The sequence below is a fragment of the Strix aluco genome, chromosome 2 (assembly GCF_031877795.1).
Source record: "Strix aluco isolate bStrAlu1 chromosome 2, bStrAlu1.hap1, whole genome shotgun sequence".
Classification (NCBI taxonomy): Eukaryota; Metazoa; Chordata; class Aves; order Strigiformes; family Strigidae; genus Strix; species Strix aluco.
In genome coordinates, this window is record NC_133932.1 from 56,598,110 (window position 1) to 56,612,829 (window position 14,720).

A 14,720-nucleotide genomic window follows, 5' to 3' on the forward strand; every position below is an offset into this window, starting at 1 on the left:
AACAGATACTTCTTGAATGCATCAGTTCATGGTGGGGAGTGGGAAGAAGACAGTAGAAGGCAACGTCTAAATACCATTTTAAACAAATTACTGCAAAACTGCCCTCAGCTTTAGCATACTTTGATAATAGAATCTAATTTCAACTCCCCAAAAAACCACAGAAAACCTCAACCTTTAAATAATAAAGGAACAGTTCTAGCATACTTCAACTCTCTAAAATACAGTTTGACCGGTAGCATGGGGCAGTAATTTCATTGTCACGGACTTTCAAAAACAGAACCAGACCACCAAAACCACAAGGCATCAGAAAATACTAGATAAGATCCTCAGTCTTCCCATGGCCCTGATGTCACATCAGAGGGCCCTGGCTGCTTGAAATCCCTATGTCTAATTGAGCAAAACTTCCCCTGGGAGGAACTAAATTAAGACAAACAGAGCCTGTTTTTGCAAGATCTTGAATAGGAAATCAAAAAGGTGTTTCCAAAGTGCTTGCAAACTAGCTGCCATTTCTTAGACAACATCTAGATGCCTAAATTACACCCAGAGTCAACCTTATCTTTCAACATGTGCCTGGATGAAGAGAAAAGCACTAAACACGAGGGCTAATTATGAAAAAGACCCACCAAATTCTGAAAAAAAGCCACCATTTGTAGGGGAAATGGAGGGAAGGACGCATGAACAGCAACCGTCAACAGTACTTTCATTTTTGTTCCTGATTTTGGTCAGGTCCAACAGCAGAGGCAGAAGTGTCTAATATGATACTCCTCAACAGACAACTAGGAGAAACATTCTTAAATCTGATCTCAGCCTGAATAGCCATCTAATGGGATAGATGGTTTTGTCTGACAAATGGGAATACAAGCTAGAAAAATCTATTAATTCACATTACAGATCTGAAAAATACCAGGCAACTTAAAAATTAGTAACAGTATAACCAGAAGGGAATTAAACATTCTGATAAATCTAGCAATAGTTTATCCAAAGTACTATGCTGAATATATTACTGAAGTGTCACAAGGCAAGAAAGAGAGAAGGCAAAATGAGAAATCATGCACACAGCCAGACTTTTTTTTCTTACCTCCTTTCAAACATTAATTTAAGTTACAGCCATTGTTATAAAATTCAACTAATCCTCTTGTCTTGTACCACGGCTCTTACTTCCTCCAACCGCACAGCAAAAAAAACCTAAGAAATTGAGCAGGAATGGAAGATAATTTTTTTTTTTTTTTGTCTTTCACAGACACAGGCAACGAGCTGTTTACACTGAGAGGGTGGGTGGGGGGTTGCTGCTACTTTGTTTTTAAAAGTCACATTGCAGTCCTGGAGGTTCTTCTTGGACACCTTCTACCACCATAGCTCAGGCCTGGGCAGCAGCGCACTCCGGGCCTGTGGGACCTTCTCTGCGAGAAACAGAGAGGGTCTGTAGCCACCCAACTGTGCCAGGACCCCCCAGCAGCCCCAACCCACCGGGCTCCTCCAAGCAGGCTGCCCTGAAGAGAGCACCCCACTCCTCAGTGGCCACTGCCTCCCACCCCACCAAGCAGGGCAGGAATGCATCAGGCACACTCTGCCCGGCTGCTGAAGCAAAGCGCATCCTCCGTGGTTCAGAAACAGCCACGCACCAGCTAGACCCACGCAGTCTCACACCGTGGCAGCACACGCCAGCCAGGCACGGGTGGTTTGCAGCAAATGCCGTCATGAACTCTGGACCCCCTGTTAGAGAACTCTGGAGTACACCACGGCTTTCCTCGCTGTCCGTCCTCTATTATTGACTCGGCTCTTCTCAAGTAGCCAAGTCATAAAAAACGAGCTGGATTTTGAAATAAGGTTTGGCAAACTACATTACTGATGGCTTAGTCAAAAGTACAACAAAGTTCACCACACTATATGTATATTTTCAAGATAAAAATCCCTTACAACTTTTTTCTTAATTCAAATGATCTATCTTCATTTTACTGCATGATTTAACCTTGAGTTCCGAATAAAATAACTTATCAAACATCTATTCAATCCTTCATTAAAAAAAAAAAACCCACGATACTGATGGCCAGACAGAAACTTGCACAAATGAGATTCTGTGCTCTGGACAAAGACTCAAAGAAGGTAACTTGCATTCAGAGTCATTGCTGGGATACACTTCCCTTAGAAATAAAATGCTACCCTACAGCAAGGAAATAACAGCACCATCTCTTCTAAAGGTCACTTGAAATTCAGTCTAAGACCACACTGTATTTTGCAGTATTTTTTTTTTTTAAACAGCTACAAATAAGCACACAAAAGAGTGCTAATAATGTCATATCAGTGTATTTGCTTCTATTAATTTTACAGTAACATAAGCCAACACAGCATACATCAATGTGTAAAACAGAAGGCACAGGATGGCATTAGCCAGCTACAGTAATGAATCAACCATCTTGCAAGTGTGGAGAAAAATGTGTGTTCGTTATCAGACGATTTTTTTTTTTTTTTTTTAAAGGAAACAAGTGCTAACTGCCTTTAACACACGGTATTACAAATCTGGACAACCTATGCTGAGACAGCTGACAAGCATGTCACTCTCACAAATATCTGAATTATTTGTCGATCACCACCTCCTGAGCCATGGCTTGCCACTGTTTACATCATGACAAACAAGCTGGTGGCAGTTCCTTTTAATCTCACTCTGTAAGCTACAAAGCAGCTCTAACATCTGTACAACAGGGCAGCGTACACAGTAACTTCATTGGCCATCCTATTCCTCAGTCCATAACTGTCCTTGTTTTACAGCCACCTGAGTTTATGTCAAGAAAAGTAAGAGGCATCAGCTATCTACCTCTCTTGTGACCTCATGCTGAAGAAAAACATTCAGGAAAAACAGAAATAATGCTGTAAAAACCTCAGTGGAGTGACCAGAAAACATGAACACTCCATTTTGGCACCCAAAACCTGAAGGGAATTATTTTGTTTCCTACAGTGTTTCAGATCATCACATCCTGTGTTGTGCACTACGTTGAATCAATTTACTCCAAACCAAGAAGAACTCCCTTTTTTGTACTAGGCAGTCCTTTTACATTTTCTTAAATCTCACTAACAATTTTCTGATGGCCAGGGTACTATACATGTATTATATGAAAACTGTTCATCATGTGCAACATATTCGCTGCTACATGTAATGCTAATAGAGAGGGTGTCTATGAAAACCCTGAACAATTAGATTTTGTGACACAAAATGTATGTGAAGCTACATGCATGAGTAAGAGAGAACCTATACAATTTGCTGACTTAGAAGAAGTAACAGAAGTTATATTGCCTACAAATGCCTACAAAAAATGTACCTGAGGACACCCCCAAATCTCCTTCTACTATTCTAGAAATAAGAAGCATTGACTAATAAGCAACAACAGAGAAATAATATACTTTTGTTTTTATCCTTTACCATATTCCCCAAAACCAAAACAGCTAAGAAATACTGGCTTAGTATGTTGAAACATAAAATAAAAATGCTATGTCCAATTGCAGCTCTCATATAACTTGTCTGGCTGCTCAGAAACTGCTGAAACAGTTCCACACAAGTAGCCAAGTCTCCCAAGCAGCTATCCATTTCTTAACAGCAGCTATGATCCATATCCAAATTCAGAACACAAATATTATGGGAAATTCTTGCTGAAAATATACCCACATTTCACCAAGATGACCGAAATTCCTCCTTCAAAAACCATAGCCGGGTTAAAAGTCAGTGCTTTTAAGAAAATTCCTTTTGTTTCTACTATTTATTATATTTTTACAGAGGATAAACAATAAAAAAATGGGGGCAGAGTGGTTAAGTCAGACTGTCCATCAGTGCTTTAAAACATGTTTTATTTGTGTACACACAGATAGCCTAAAGTTAAAGGCAACTGTACAAAGCCACCAGCCAGAACCTACGATTAGCGGCAGGACAGAGGCAATCGCTGGAGGGGCTAGCTGAGGGAAGGCTTTTTGGGCAGCGGGTGACCTGACATCTAGACCAGAAAACAGACAAAATTACATACGGCAGCTGGGAATAACCAACAAGAGGAGGACAGCAGGAATATGCAGCAGATAGGACAATTAAGTGGAGGAAATTACGAGACTACAGTTCTACTAAACTGATGTCAAACTGGACCTTCGTATTGAGTATGTTATTAGCTAGAAACAGTAACATGCAAGATATTTATGACTTTTCTTTTGCCAATCCTAATAAAGCTGTCTCTGTTACTCACAATCTCTAAATATTTACAAGAGCTTCTCAAGGACTTGCATATTTGGAGAGGCTTAAAAAAAACCCAAACAGATAAAAATTGAAAGCCTAAACTAAAAGATAAGGAAAATTTAATGGAGAACCTTCAGAATCTGAGAAGCAAGCTGAATTCTTCCACCTATATAAGAAGCCTGACATGACACTACACCTGTCCAAACACAGCACAGCTTTAGAGCGAAAATTGAAGCAGTGTTTCTACTTTCACTGATTCCAAATCAGCATTTATAACATTTTCACCAGTTTCTGTGAAAACAGTCTTTGCCAACTTCATGCTATTGGTAATTAAGGTCGTAGTTAGTAAAGGCAAGCCCTGCAGTTACCTGTTTATTTCTTCCATCCTGCAAACCACAACTCTGCAACCTTCTGCTGCAGAAGAGCAAGTCACACAGCTGTCAGATTTCTATGTCCTCAGTACACATTAAAGCCTATTTCTATGTTCAGTTCAGTCTAACAAACTGCTTGGCATATGTATCCTTCGTTTTGCAATGACTCTTCTGGTTTAAGAACTCAAATTTCTGACTAGCTTACTTGGCCACAATCCTGCCCACCAGTTACCAAAACCGTCATAGAAGAGTCACTGGAAGAGGTGATGAGTCGCTACACCCTTACACAGAGGACTGCATATGTGCTTGTGTGTAAGCGTATGCATACACACACAAAATTGTTCTCTTCTGACTGCTGGTCACAACTTCTGTATGCAACTAGGAAATGAGGAGGAAACACCTGTACTTTCCTAATGGCAGTCAGCTGAGCAAGGATGAAAAGATGCATCTGCGAGATCTTACCAGCAAGTTCTTAGTAATAAGCCCTTTGCACACAAACAAGAATAACAGGAGGAGTTTAAAGCAGGCAGAAAATTGAGCAGACAGGAAAAGAGAAGTCCCTCAGCAGACAAGGAGGAACAAAAATGGGACATAAAACTCCAAATTCAAGCCCATGAATTTCCATGTGTTAAAAAAAAAAAAAAAAAGGGAGGCATCAAAGGAAGCTTTACATCTCAACAAGTAGCTAAAATGGTCTTAAATGCTGCAAGACACTGCCATGCACTGGAATACTTCCTGCAGATCTTGCAGGATCACTTCAAGTTGATAGCAAAAAAGGTTAGCACACCCTCACTCTCACCTTAATAAACTAGAAACGAAGGAGGCAATGTATCTTGGCTGTCTCTTGAGTAGGACAGAAACAAAAGGGTAAAGTTCGTCAAAACTCTCTTCCCATCTACTGTGTTCTCACATCCTATATCCAGAAAGATTATGTCATTTGCAGATTAGTTTGTTACACTTGAGTCTGACCTTGCTAGACTAAACTCTTTGAAATTTTGAGGTCTATGTGATTATCCCTAACATTATGGCAGAGATTTTTCTAAAATGTTCTAACAACTATTGGTAATTCAAGTTTCTGTACATTTGTAATGGTTGGCTCTGCACTGCTGAAGGCCTCCCCCTGCCCTTAAATTTATCATTCTTCCCTACCAACTAGCCAGACTTGCAATAACTAAATATATATACATGCATGTGTGTATATACATATACACACAGCACGATTTATTGATTTGTACAAATACCATTAAAGTGTCAAATGACAGAGGTTAACTTAAACATTCTCCAATAAAAAAGCACTGTAAAACACTCCTGTGAGAAAATTATAGCTTTAAATCACTTTAGACAAGTCTCAGTCAGCAAAACTGAGAATCTTAGGTTAACTGGTAATCTTTGGGCTGACTAGAAGGCAATTAGTTGAAGACACACAGAGGTTAACACCAGAATCTTGAGGTATATACAGTTATATCCTGATGTGGTCTACAACTGCTTATTAACCAAAGAAAACCTTTCTTGTACACTGAGAGGGCCCATTGTTCTAGAAAACATGCCAATGAACATGATACTAAAGGGATTTTACACTTCTGTAGTCTAGGAGAAACAGTTTTTTAGAATACCCTATAGCCAAACAATACTTAATTACTAGTGTTCCCCTAGATGTAAATTGAAGTTTAATGAGATTAGAAACTGACATCTGTCATGTCTATGTGCACAAACAAGTTCAGCACTACAAGTGAAAATTTAATTAATTTGATGTTTTAAAATATTTTAAACCCAAGTCCTCCAAAATCTTACTATACTTGGCGCATATTCAATTAAATTTTACTGAAATTAATTTCATTAAACTATTTCTACCAATTAGTATTACTTAATGATATTAACAAAAGAGAAAACACATATTAAAAGTTACCAGAAACTGTTTATAGAGAAATCAAGCAGAAAGTGACAAACAATGGGAGGAAAAAGTAAATGCAACTGGACTGAGTATAAAACAATGGTTGGAAAAAATATATATTCAAGAGACCATTCTTTTCAAGTCTCAGAACAAAGTGATGTGTAGATAAGTGCCAAAAGAATATGCATACCATGACTTCACATACATCCCACTAAAAACAAATTGTGAGGTAAAACAGTAAACAAATGCCTCACACCCAGAAAAGTCCACACTATCAGCTAATATTAGAAATTCAAGACAAGAGTTTCTCATTTAAACTTTCAGAACCTCCTTATCCTCCTCCAGCCCACTTGAAAACAGTGTTATACTCGTGCTGTATTTTTCTAAAAGTACTATGTATGGCATTTCTCAAACATGTTCAATTAACACATTCCTGGAAGTTTTATGGATTCTTGTACCATTTCTATGTAATGTCTTCTAAGGTGCTACTGCGCTGTCATGCACTGACCATGACTGTACAGCAGTAACATGTTGCCTTGTAAAAGGCCACAGCCTTGTAAAAGGCCACGCCCCCCTCAGTGGAGTGGGTGCCCATGGGCACAGAGGGAAACCCTATCCCGCAGATCTGTAAGGCAGGCTTTCCAGACTGCTTCTCTTCTTAAGTTTCTGAACTATGTTAATAATGCAATACTTTAGGTGGTAGTGAAAGAGTGAAACTAATGTGACACACACACGATCCAAGGGCACCGTTTCAATCTCCTGCCTAAAGAGTTACTAAACTCAACTTAGCTGTAAGCAACTGAAGTGGAAATAAGTTGACAGGATCTTTGATGATTTTGGTTTCAGACTTCATTTCTTGCAAGCAGTGATCTATGGCAGTCACCTCATTATTTAAGGTTTTTCCGCTCTTTCAGGAGTTAAAGACCCTTGGTCAAGCATATTCGGGTGCATGTTTCAGCTGCCTAGAAGTGGCAATGGACAAGTCATTACTGAATATTGTATACATTAGCATACACACACAGACATCCTCAATCTACTTATTTAAAAGTTCCATATTTTAACTGGTATTACAGAAACATTTAATGGTTATCTCTCTGATATTAAAAGTGGTCTAAAAATAAACCCATTAAAGAAAATCATGCTTAAAATGTGTCATTTCTTTTCCAAACATACCAGGAGATCTAACAAAAGAAATTGTATCAGCCTAAAATCTTTGCTTGTTTTATACCACTGAATCAACCACCCTCCCCCTACTAAGTAAAATAACTTCTTTAAAGCCCAGTAACTACCTAAGGAAAAAAAGCAATGGTTCTGCAATGATATGCAGCCTTAGTACATTTTCTTCTCCACAGCTCACTCTTCACATTTACTTTCAAATTACAGATACAGCTGCCAGATTATTTACACTTTATGACATGCTAGTTCATATCATTTCTAAGCATTCTCAGCCTACCAATCATGAATATAAACTCACGTAAGCTACAAATATATAATGTTAATATAGGTATGGAGAAGATTCTCTAAAATCTGTACTTAAACTCTTACAATTGCTTCCCACACTCCAGGCTGACACCCTTGTCAATTTTCAAGCTTTTATATAACTTAGCCCCTGTTTTCCCAATATTTAATTATTCCAGTATTATTATAATTCCTCAAATACACTTGCCTCCTACAATCCTCCTTAATGCAGATCTTGCAAACGAACAGTGTATTCCCCAATCCATATTAGTAATTTAGTAACATATCCTAAAGAAAAAGACAGTTCTACAGATTTATATTCATCTGAAATTTTTTAAGAGGTTGAGGTTATGAAGTTTGGTGCTATTACTTCTATGGTTGCCAGTAGTTGCGCAATATATTATATTTAAGCTTCAAGTGAGACCAATAAAGTACTTCCAAGTAACTAATACAAGAAATTACTCATAATTTCACTGTCACGTTTTTGCTAAAATACAGGATTAAAAAATATTTTGTGAGAAATCCAGCCAGGTAATGTACTTTTTATGAATAGTAATAGTGCAATCAGAAAAAAAATAAATCTTAAGACAACCCTCTCAAACCCAATATAAAAAATATTTAGAACTCTTAGAAAAATTCACTTTCAGTATAAGCAACTAAAACAAAGAGTAAGACAGCACAAGTAATGTATTTTCTTCACGGTATAAAATTTCAGATCTACCAAAAAACATGGGAAAGGAAAAAACAATCAACAGGAGATAAAGCACAATTATAGAAAACACACCCTGCCATCAAACCTACACTGATCTTAATTCAAACATAACTGAACATCCACTAGTAACAAGTAACTCTTCACTAAAATAGCAGTGGAAATTACATTAAATTTATAGAACATACTAGACTTCAGCAGTAGATGGCCTCCTCTTCTTCCTTCCCATCTCTCATGATCGAGAAGGTTAAAAATAGAGGCTTCCGTTTCCTTAGATTATTTTGCTTTAAACTTTTCTAGAGCACTGAAATTAGCTACTTTGCCAGCTTCCTACATTTGTGTTAGAAAAGAAGGAATGTTAAAAACACACTTCCATTTACAGCAACTCAGGAAACCAACTTCTGTGGTTTGCATTATTATCATCATTTGTAAATGACAAGTCCCTCTAGAAGGTGTAGGTGTTTCTTCCAAAGTTCCCCTTTGGATACTGCTCACCCAAAGGCCCCTTGCACCACACAGTAACATATTTTAGGGGTAATCTGTACTTGCATATTGTTCTATATTTATGCATGCCTTTGCAGTTAGTAAACGCAGATATTTTCAGTGTACAGCGTTCAATTCCCCATATTCACAAGCAGATCCAGCACCGGGAAGGAGAGCTTAAGAGCCGCAGAAAGCCAGCTTCAGGTCCCTCCCTCCCGGCCCCGAGTCTTCGAGGAAGTCGGAGCCACAGGAAGCCTCTAACTTCCACCATGTCAGCACAGCATGGCCCCAGCTGTCCAGATCCATATTTTAAGGTCAGAAAGAACCACTGTCATCATCTAATTGACCTCCTGCATAATACAGGCCACAAAACCTTAGCTGGTAATTCTTGCATCTAGCCCAACATCTCGTGGTTGACCTAGAGCATATTTTCCATAGTGGCAAGAGCAGTGTTTGTTTATACTGAAAAAGATGTACATTGCAGAATCTGAACTGTTTATCTGGAAGTATTGCATATAAACAAACAAAAAGTAGCAGGTATCCAAATACTGCTGTAGTATAAACTTGTATCATCTCCGTTACTAACATTACTATAACGCAGTGCCACCCCTTCATTAGGAAGTCTGGTGTGCTTCGTCAGGCATTGCCTCATAAGACAATTTTTTGATTGCTTCTAATACTGCAAGACTGAAGTTGTTCTGGCTGAAGTTCTCCCTCCTGAGGGTGTGCCTCATTCTCATCTCTTGTGAGAACTTTCAATTAAAACAGATCAGCCATTTGAAACAATGGAGTAGAGGAAAAAATGCTGTCCCTCCCCACGCCCGTGCTAGAATTCCTACAGCAGTCTCCCAGATAGTCTCAGTGCTACCAACACTGGGACCTGAATTTTTCAGGTCTCCTACTATCCCCATGGAAAAACATTCAAGTTTGGCCAAGGCATGGGGGAGTGGAGGCCAGGGAATATTGCTGCACATGCTCAACATAACTCTGAAGTACGGAAGCCCTGCTCTTTGCAGATTTAGTCTCCACTGAACACGCACCAGCTTCTCAAGACCTCTCCTGGCTACAGACCCACCCAACCCCAGTGTGCCAGGACATTGCAGGGCTTGTCCCAGCTGCATGGAGCAGCTTCAGAAAAACATTTCCAGTACAACCTTGCTCCTTGTATTCTGGGAAAAGAGACGAGGAAGCCAGTTTCTCCTTCCAGTCTCAATGCAACCCCTGTTAGCACCTGAACACCACGGAAGAAAGAAAGGAAGCAGGCACACTGGGATACAGAAGGATGAGGAGCATGGGAACCAGGTTCTGGAAGAAGAGGAGGTGGCAACCAGAAACCAAACCATGGTGCAGGGAGGCACAGACAGAGGACAATAAGCACAGGGAGAAGCACTAACAGCAGAGCTGGAGCAGAAGGGACTGGCTGGGAGCAGTGTGAACAGTCCACAGCCTAAGCAGGAGGATAGGGAAAGACGGAATTAGCCAGTCATGCTGCCCTCTACGTCCCTCAGCTCTGAGACTGTGAACATGGCTCTGTTCTCCCCTGTGCACTCCACTCCAACTATACCATAAACTCCACTTGCAGTTTTGTACAAAAGTTTGATTAACAGCTTGGTACTATCGAACTAGAGAGACCCCAGTTGTCTTCAAATGTGTCCCACTCTGGTGCCCTAAACCGCACAGTTCTATCACGTCATAGCACTACTACTTCTGACACTCATCTGATCATACAGTAAGCTAGTAGTAGGTGTGCTTCAACTCACCAGAACTGCAAAAAAAATAATGGGAAAGGAGGTAGTAATCTGGGGGTTCTCCCATGATTACTGAATGGAAAAAGTTTACTCTGCTATCAGATAAGCAAAAATCACAATGCAGAAGAGGTGGGAGTTGAGCAAGATCTCCTACTATTCATAAAAAGCTGTTAATCCAACTTGCAGCTTACTATGGGTACACTAACCTCACTCCTTGGAGGGAATGGGGGGACAGGGACTATATACAAAGGAGAGGAGAAAAAAAACCCACCCAAACAAAACCAGAATGCAGTCCCATATAGAAAGATGATTTCCCAATATTGACAATGCAGACCTTAACTCTGGCATTTTAGAATGTGTCTATGTTTGGCTATGCAAGTTTAATAAACATGAAAAAACCTTACATATGCACTACAAAAGTATCTCAGTTAGGAAGAGTACATTTAGGCACCAGGATCCATATCTTAAAGAGCCTTCTAAATTTTGAGGGAAGAAAAGAACAAACCCTGTTTAAAAAGGCTGATTCTTTTCTGAGAAAGACGAGCATACAGCAAATGAAAAACCAAAGCCTGAATATCCACTGCTAGGCAATGGTACTGTTGCCCCCAGGAACAGTAATCCCCAATACGAACACTTCCATCATTGCTCATGAAAGGTTAATACTTAACAACATACGAACTTGACATGAGTAACATACTTAGAAACCACCTAATTAATCCATTTATCTGTTGAGATTGGTTAAAAAAAAAACCACCACACACTGGGAGCTACTCAGAAAACAATTAAGATATTCATGAAGGAAATGGACTACTAAAACACATGAAATGATTGAACAAACAGCCATTAAAAGAAAGGTGTGCAAAGGGAGACAGCTACTGCATTTTGAGACATATCCTCAACAATATTCTCACTAAAAACTGTTTTCTCATAGCAACTGCAATTAAAATCTCCAACCAGTTTCTCTTTTTCTCAAATAAGATCAAGTCTATCTTCAATGCAGAGAGCACTCACATGCAACAACAGAAAAGCCACAAACACATCAAAAATGCAGAGTAAACGAACTGCAGGAGGAACAGTGGGGGATGAAGGAGAAAAAAATTTCATTTCCAAGAGGCCTGTCCGATACCAAGTAACAAGCAGGTTGGACAGATACATTCAGAAGAGAAGTGGGGGTTTACAGGTTGGACAGATGCATTCAAAAGAGAAGCGGCAGTTTAAGTCTGACATATTACAAATCTAAGCTCTTCTCAGTGCTAACTGAAGGGACATAAGGCTTACTTTACTTAAAATACAGAAAATTACCTGCCCACAGAAATGCTATGAAGCCTTGCCAGACTGTTCCCTGCATTTCACAGCACTCTGTGTTACTAGCAGAAGAAGCATCTAAACTTTAATTTAACTCCAATTTACGTACTTTCTTGAAAATTATTTATGGGCAAGACCTAACCATCAGTGGGACCCTCTCAGTCTTTGAGGTGAGTATGGTAGGAACAACTGTCTCCTGGACTTAGGAGCTGATTAGCAAAATATTTCCAATTACTGAAAGATCTACTGATTCAATCTCAGAGTAGCTTGAAAGAGAAAAAAACCCACAGTTTTCAGAAGTGTTGTAAGCCTGCTTGCTTAGTGGGGTTGATGAGCAATGCTTCAGGAGATCCAGTAAAAAGAGGACATGAAACAGACTGAACCATGATTACTATGCCAGACAGCAGATGCCTAATGTGTGCTGAAAACTTTGTGACTAAAGTCTGTTTAAGAGACCAGGACTTCAAAAACTTACCACCAGCTCCTCAAAGGCTATTAGGAAACCCAAGTGAACTGAAAGGGAAACTATGGTGCACGGGATGGCAGGAAAGTGTACAAGCATGACAGGAAATTCCCAGAAAAATGTGGTAATGACTCTTAGGAACTTACTCTGCTCCACACATTTTTATGTTGTATTGTTTTCTAAAAACCTTTTACTATTACCCATTAAAGCAAGACGACAGCCTCATATGACAGCTGTGGAAAAAAACAGGAATACTCCCTCTTCCCCCCCCCATCTTGTACTTATGCCACAACTGAACAACTAATGTGAAGAAGAGATTTTCTCACCATTTCCTAGACCACCGCTGCTGCCAGGAAAGCCTGTCTTCTGCCATCACCCTTAGTCTCACTTCCTTTTTCAGGTCTTACTTCCCCATAAATGAACTCAGATGTTTACATACATTACCACTCTCAGCTCTTCCCAGCATTAAATCCATGGGATTCTTATTCACAGGATTTGGATTTTCTGATTTCATACTGCTGCAGCACAACAACAAAGAATTACTGAAGATGGAAGTTGTCAGAACAAAGGTCTTCAGTCCATCCCTTCCCTACTCACCATCACAGTTGAAGGTCTGATCCTAAATTTTTAACATCCTCAAGAAGTTAACTTCCTTGACAATTTTGCCCTCAAATTCTAATTAGAGTACAACGAAGATAGTGCCAGTTAAATAAACTATCATATTGCATTAAATCTATTTCCCCCCCAAATTAACAAGCTATTTTTAACCACCATTCAGCAGCACTGCTTTTTAACCTATCTGATCATCTTCAAACTCTTTTCAGAACAGACTTCTGATTCAAGAAGCCTCAATGCACACCCAGTTAAACCCAGTTGCTGTGCTACATTTTAACGGAAGCCTGAGTTTTACAGATATGACTGGTCTAGACCCCCTCCTTCCCTCTGGCCATATATTAAGCAATGTATCTTAGTCACAATGAGTTAATGCTTCTAACCCCTGCAAAAGTTAGTTTTATGGAGACGATTAATTTTCTCCAAGTCCTCTCAACAAAGCAGCAGTAATAAACACACTAATTTAAGACACCAGTCAAGTCTCAAGTGGAATGCTGATTTGGGGAAGAACACCGATCCCACACACTCTCAAAAAAACCCAAAAAACAAACCCCAAACTCTCTAAAACAGAGAGCAACATGTAAGGCAGCATATCAACTAAGCAAGACATCTCTCAACCACGCTGCTTTCTGAGCTGGCACTACAGCTATTCTAAGGGTGGACATGGATGCAGACACATTTCTACTGATTGAATAATCTGTACTTCTCAAAATACCAGCAAATACGTAAAAAAAGACACTATTCAGCATTTACTTCTTCCTAGAAAATGAATGCTGACAGAGGCAAAGGACAGGATGGCACTGCTGTTGCCATAATATAAACCCAGAATACTTAAAAGGATAACACACAATTTATTGACAACCAAGCCAAAACGATTTCACAATGTAACATTTTATGTGATCCAACAACAGTATAAAAGTAAAAAAAAAAAATGTTTAAAGAGCTCTTGTATATGGACTCCAATTGCTTTTAAATGGAAAACAAATTACACAAATGCCATTTTCAATAGCAGTTTGTCCAACACATGGTTTAATTTAACAGGTATTAAAGATACTGTAAGATATTGTAAGTATGGACAAGTTCTGGCAACTTTTAACATCCATCAAACTTTAATGTTGAGAAGAAAAAAAAAAAAATCACTGTCTTCAAAGATCCAAGATTAATTTTACTTTTATTTCTTGCTTCCTTCAAAAGTAACCATGAAAATGAATTCACCTTGTCCTCAGTAAACAGCTCATCCTCAGGTATTTTGTACAACTAAGCCCAGCACATTCTTCCATTGTTTTGAACCTACACTGCTTTGATCTCGAATTTCCAAAACAAGAGAACTACAAAAGCACTCTCAAACACACCTTCCAGATCAGACATGTGTGCTTTTCCATACACACACAGACACATTAATGGCACAAATTACTCTGTTCCCTTTACATTACTGTCAATCACAAGCCTTTAATAAGTATAAAATTTGAT

At 39.2% G+C, this 14,720-nt stretch overlaps 1 protein-coding gene across 5 annotated transcripts in view; it reads right to left on the reverse strand.

The window, feature by feature from the left end:
- Positions 1-14,720, reverse strand: part of WWC3 (WWC family member 3) — a 102,507-nt gene that overhangs the window by 67,452 nt on the left and 20,335 nt on the right. Inside the window, exon 1 of one of the 5 annotated variants that reach the window (XM_074814851.1) lies at positions 7,356-7,401. The exons of the other annotated variants lie outside the window; for them this stretch is intronic. Coding sequence (XP_074670952.1) covers positions 7,356-7,360 — 5 coding nt within the window. The 5' untranslated portion in view covers positions 7,361-7,401. Of the gene's footprint in view, positions 1-7,355; positions 7,402-14,720 lie in introns of those variants that run through there. 5 annotated transcript variants of the gene reach the window in all.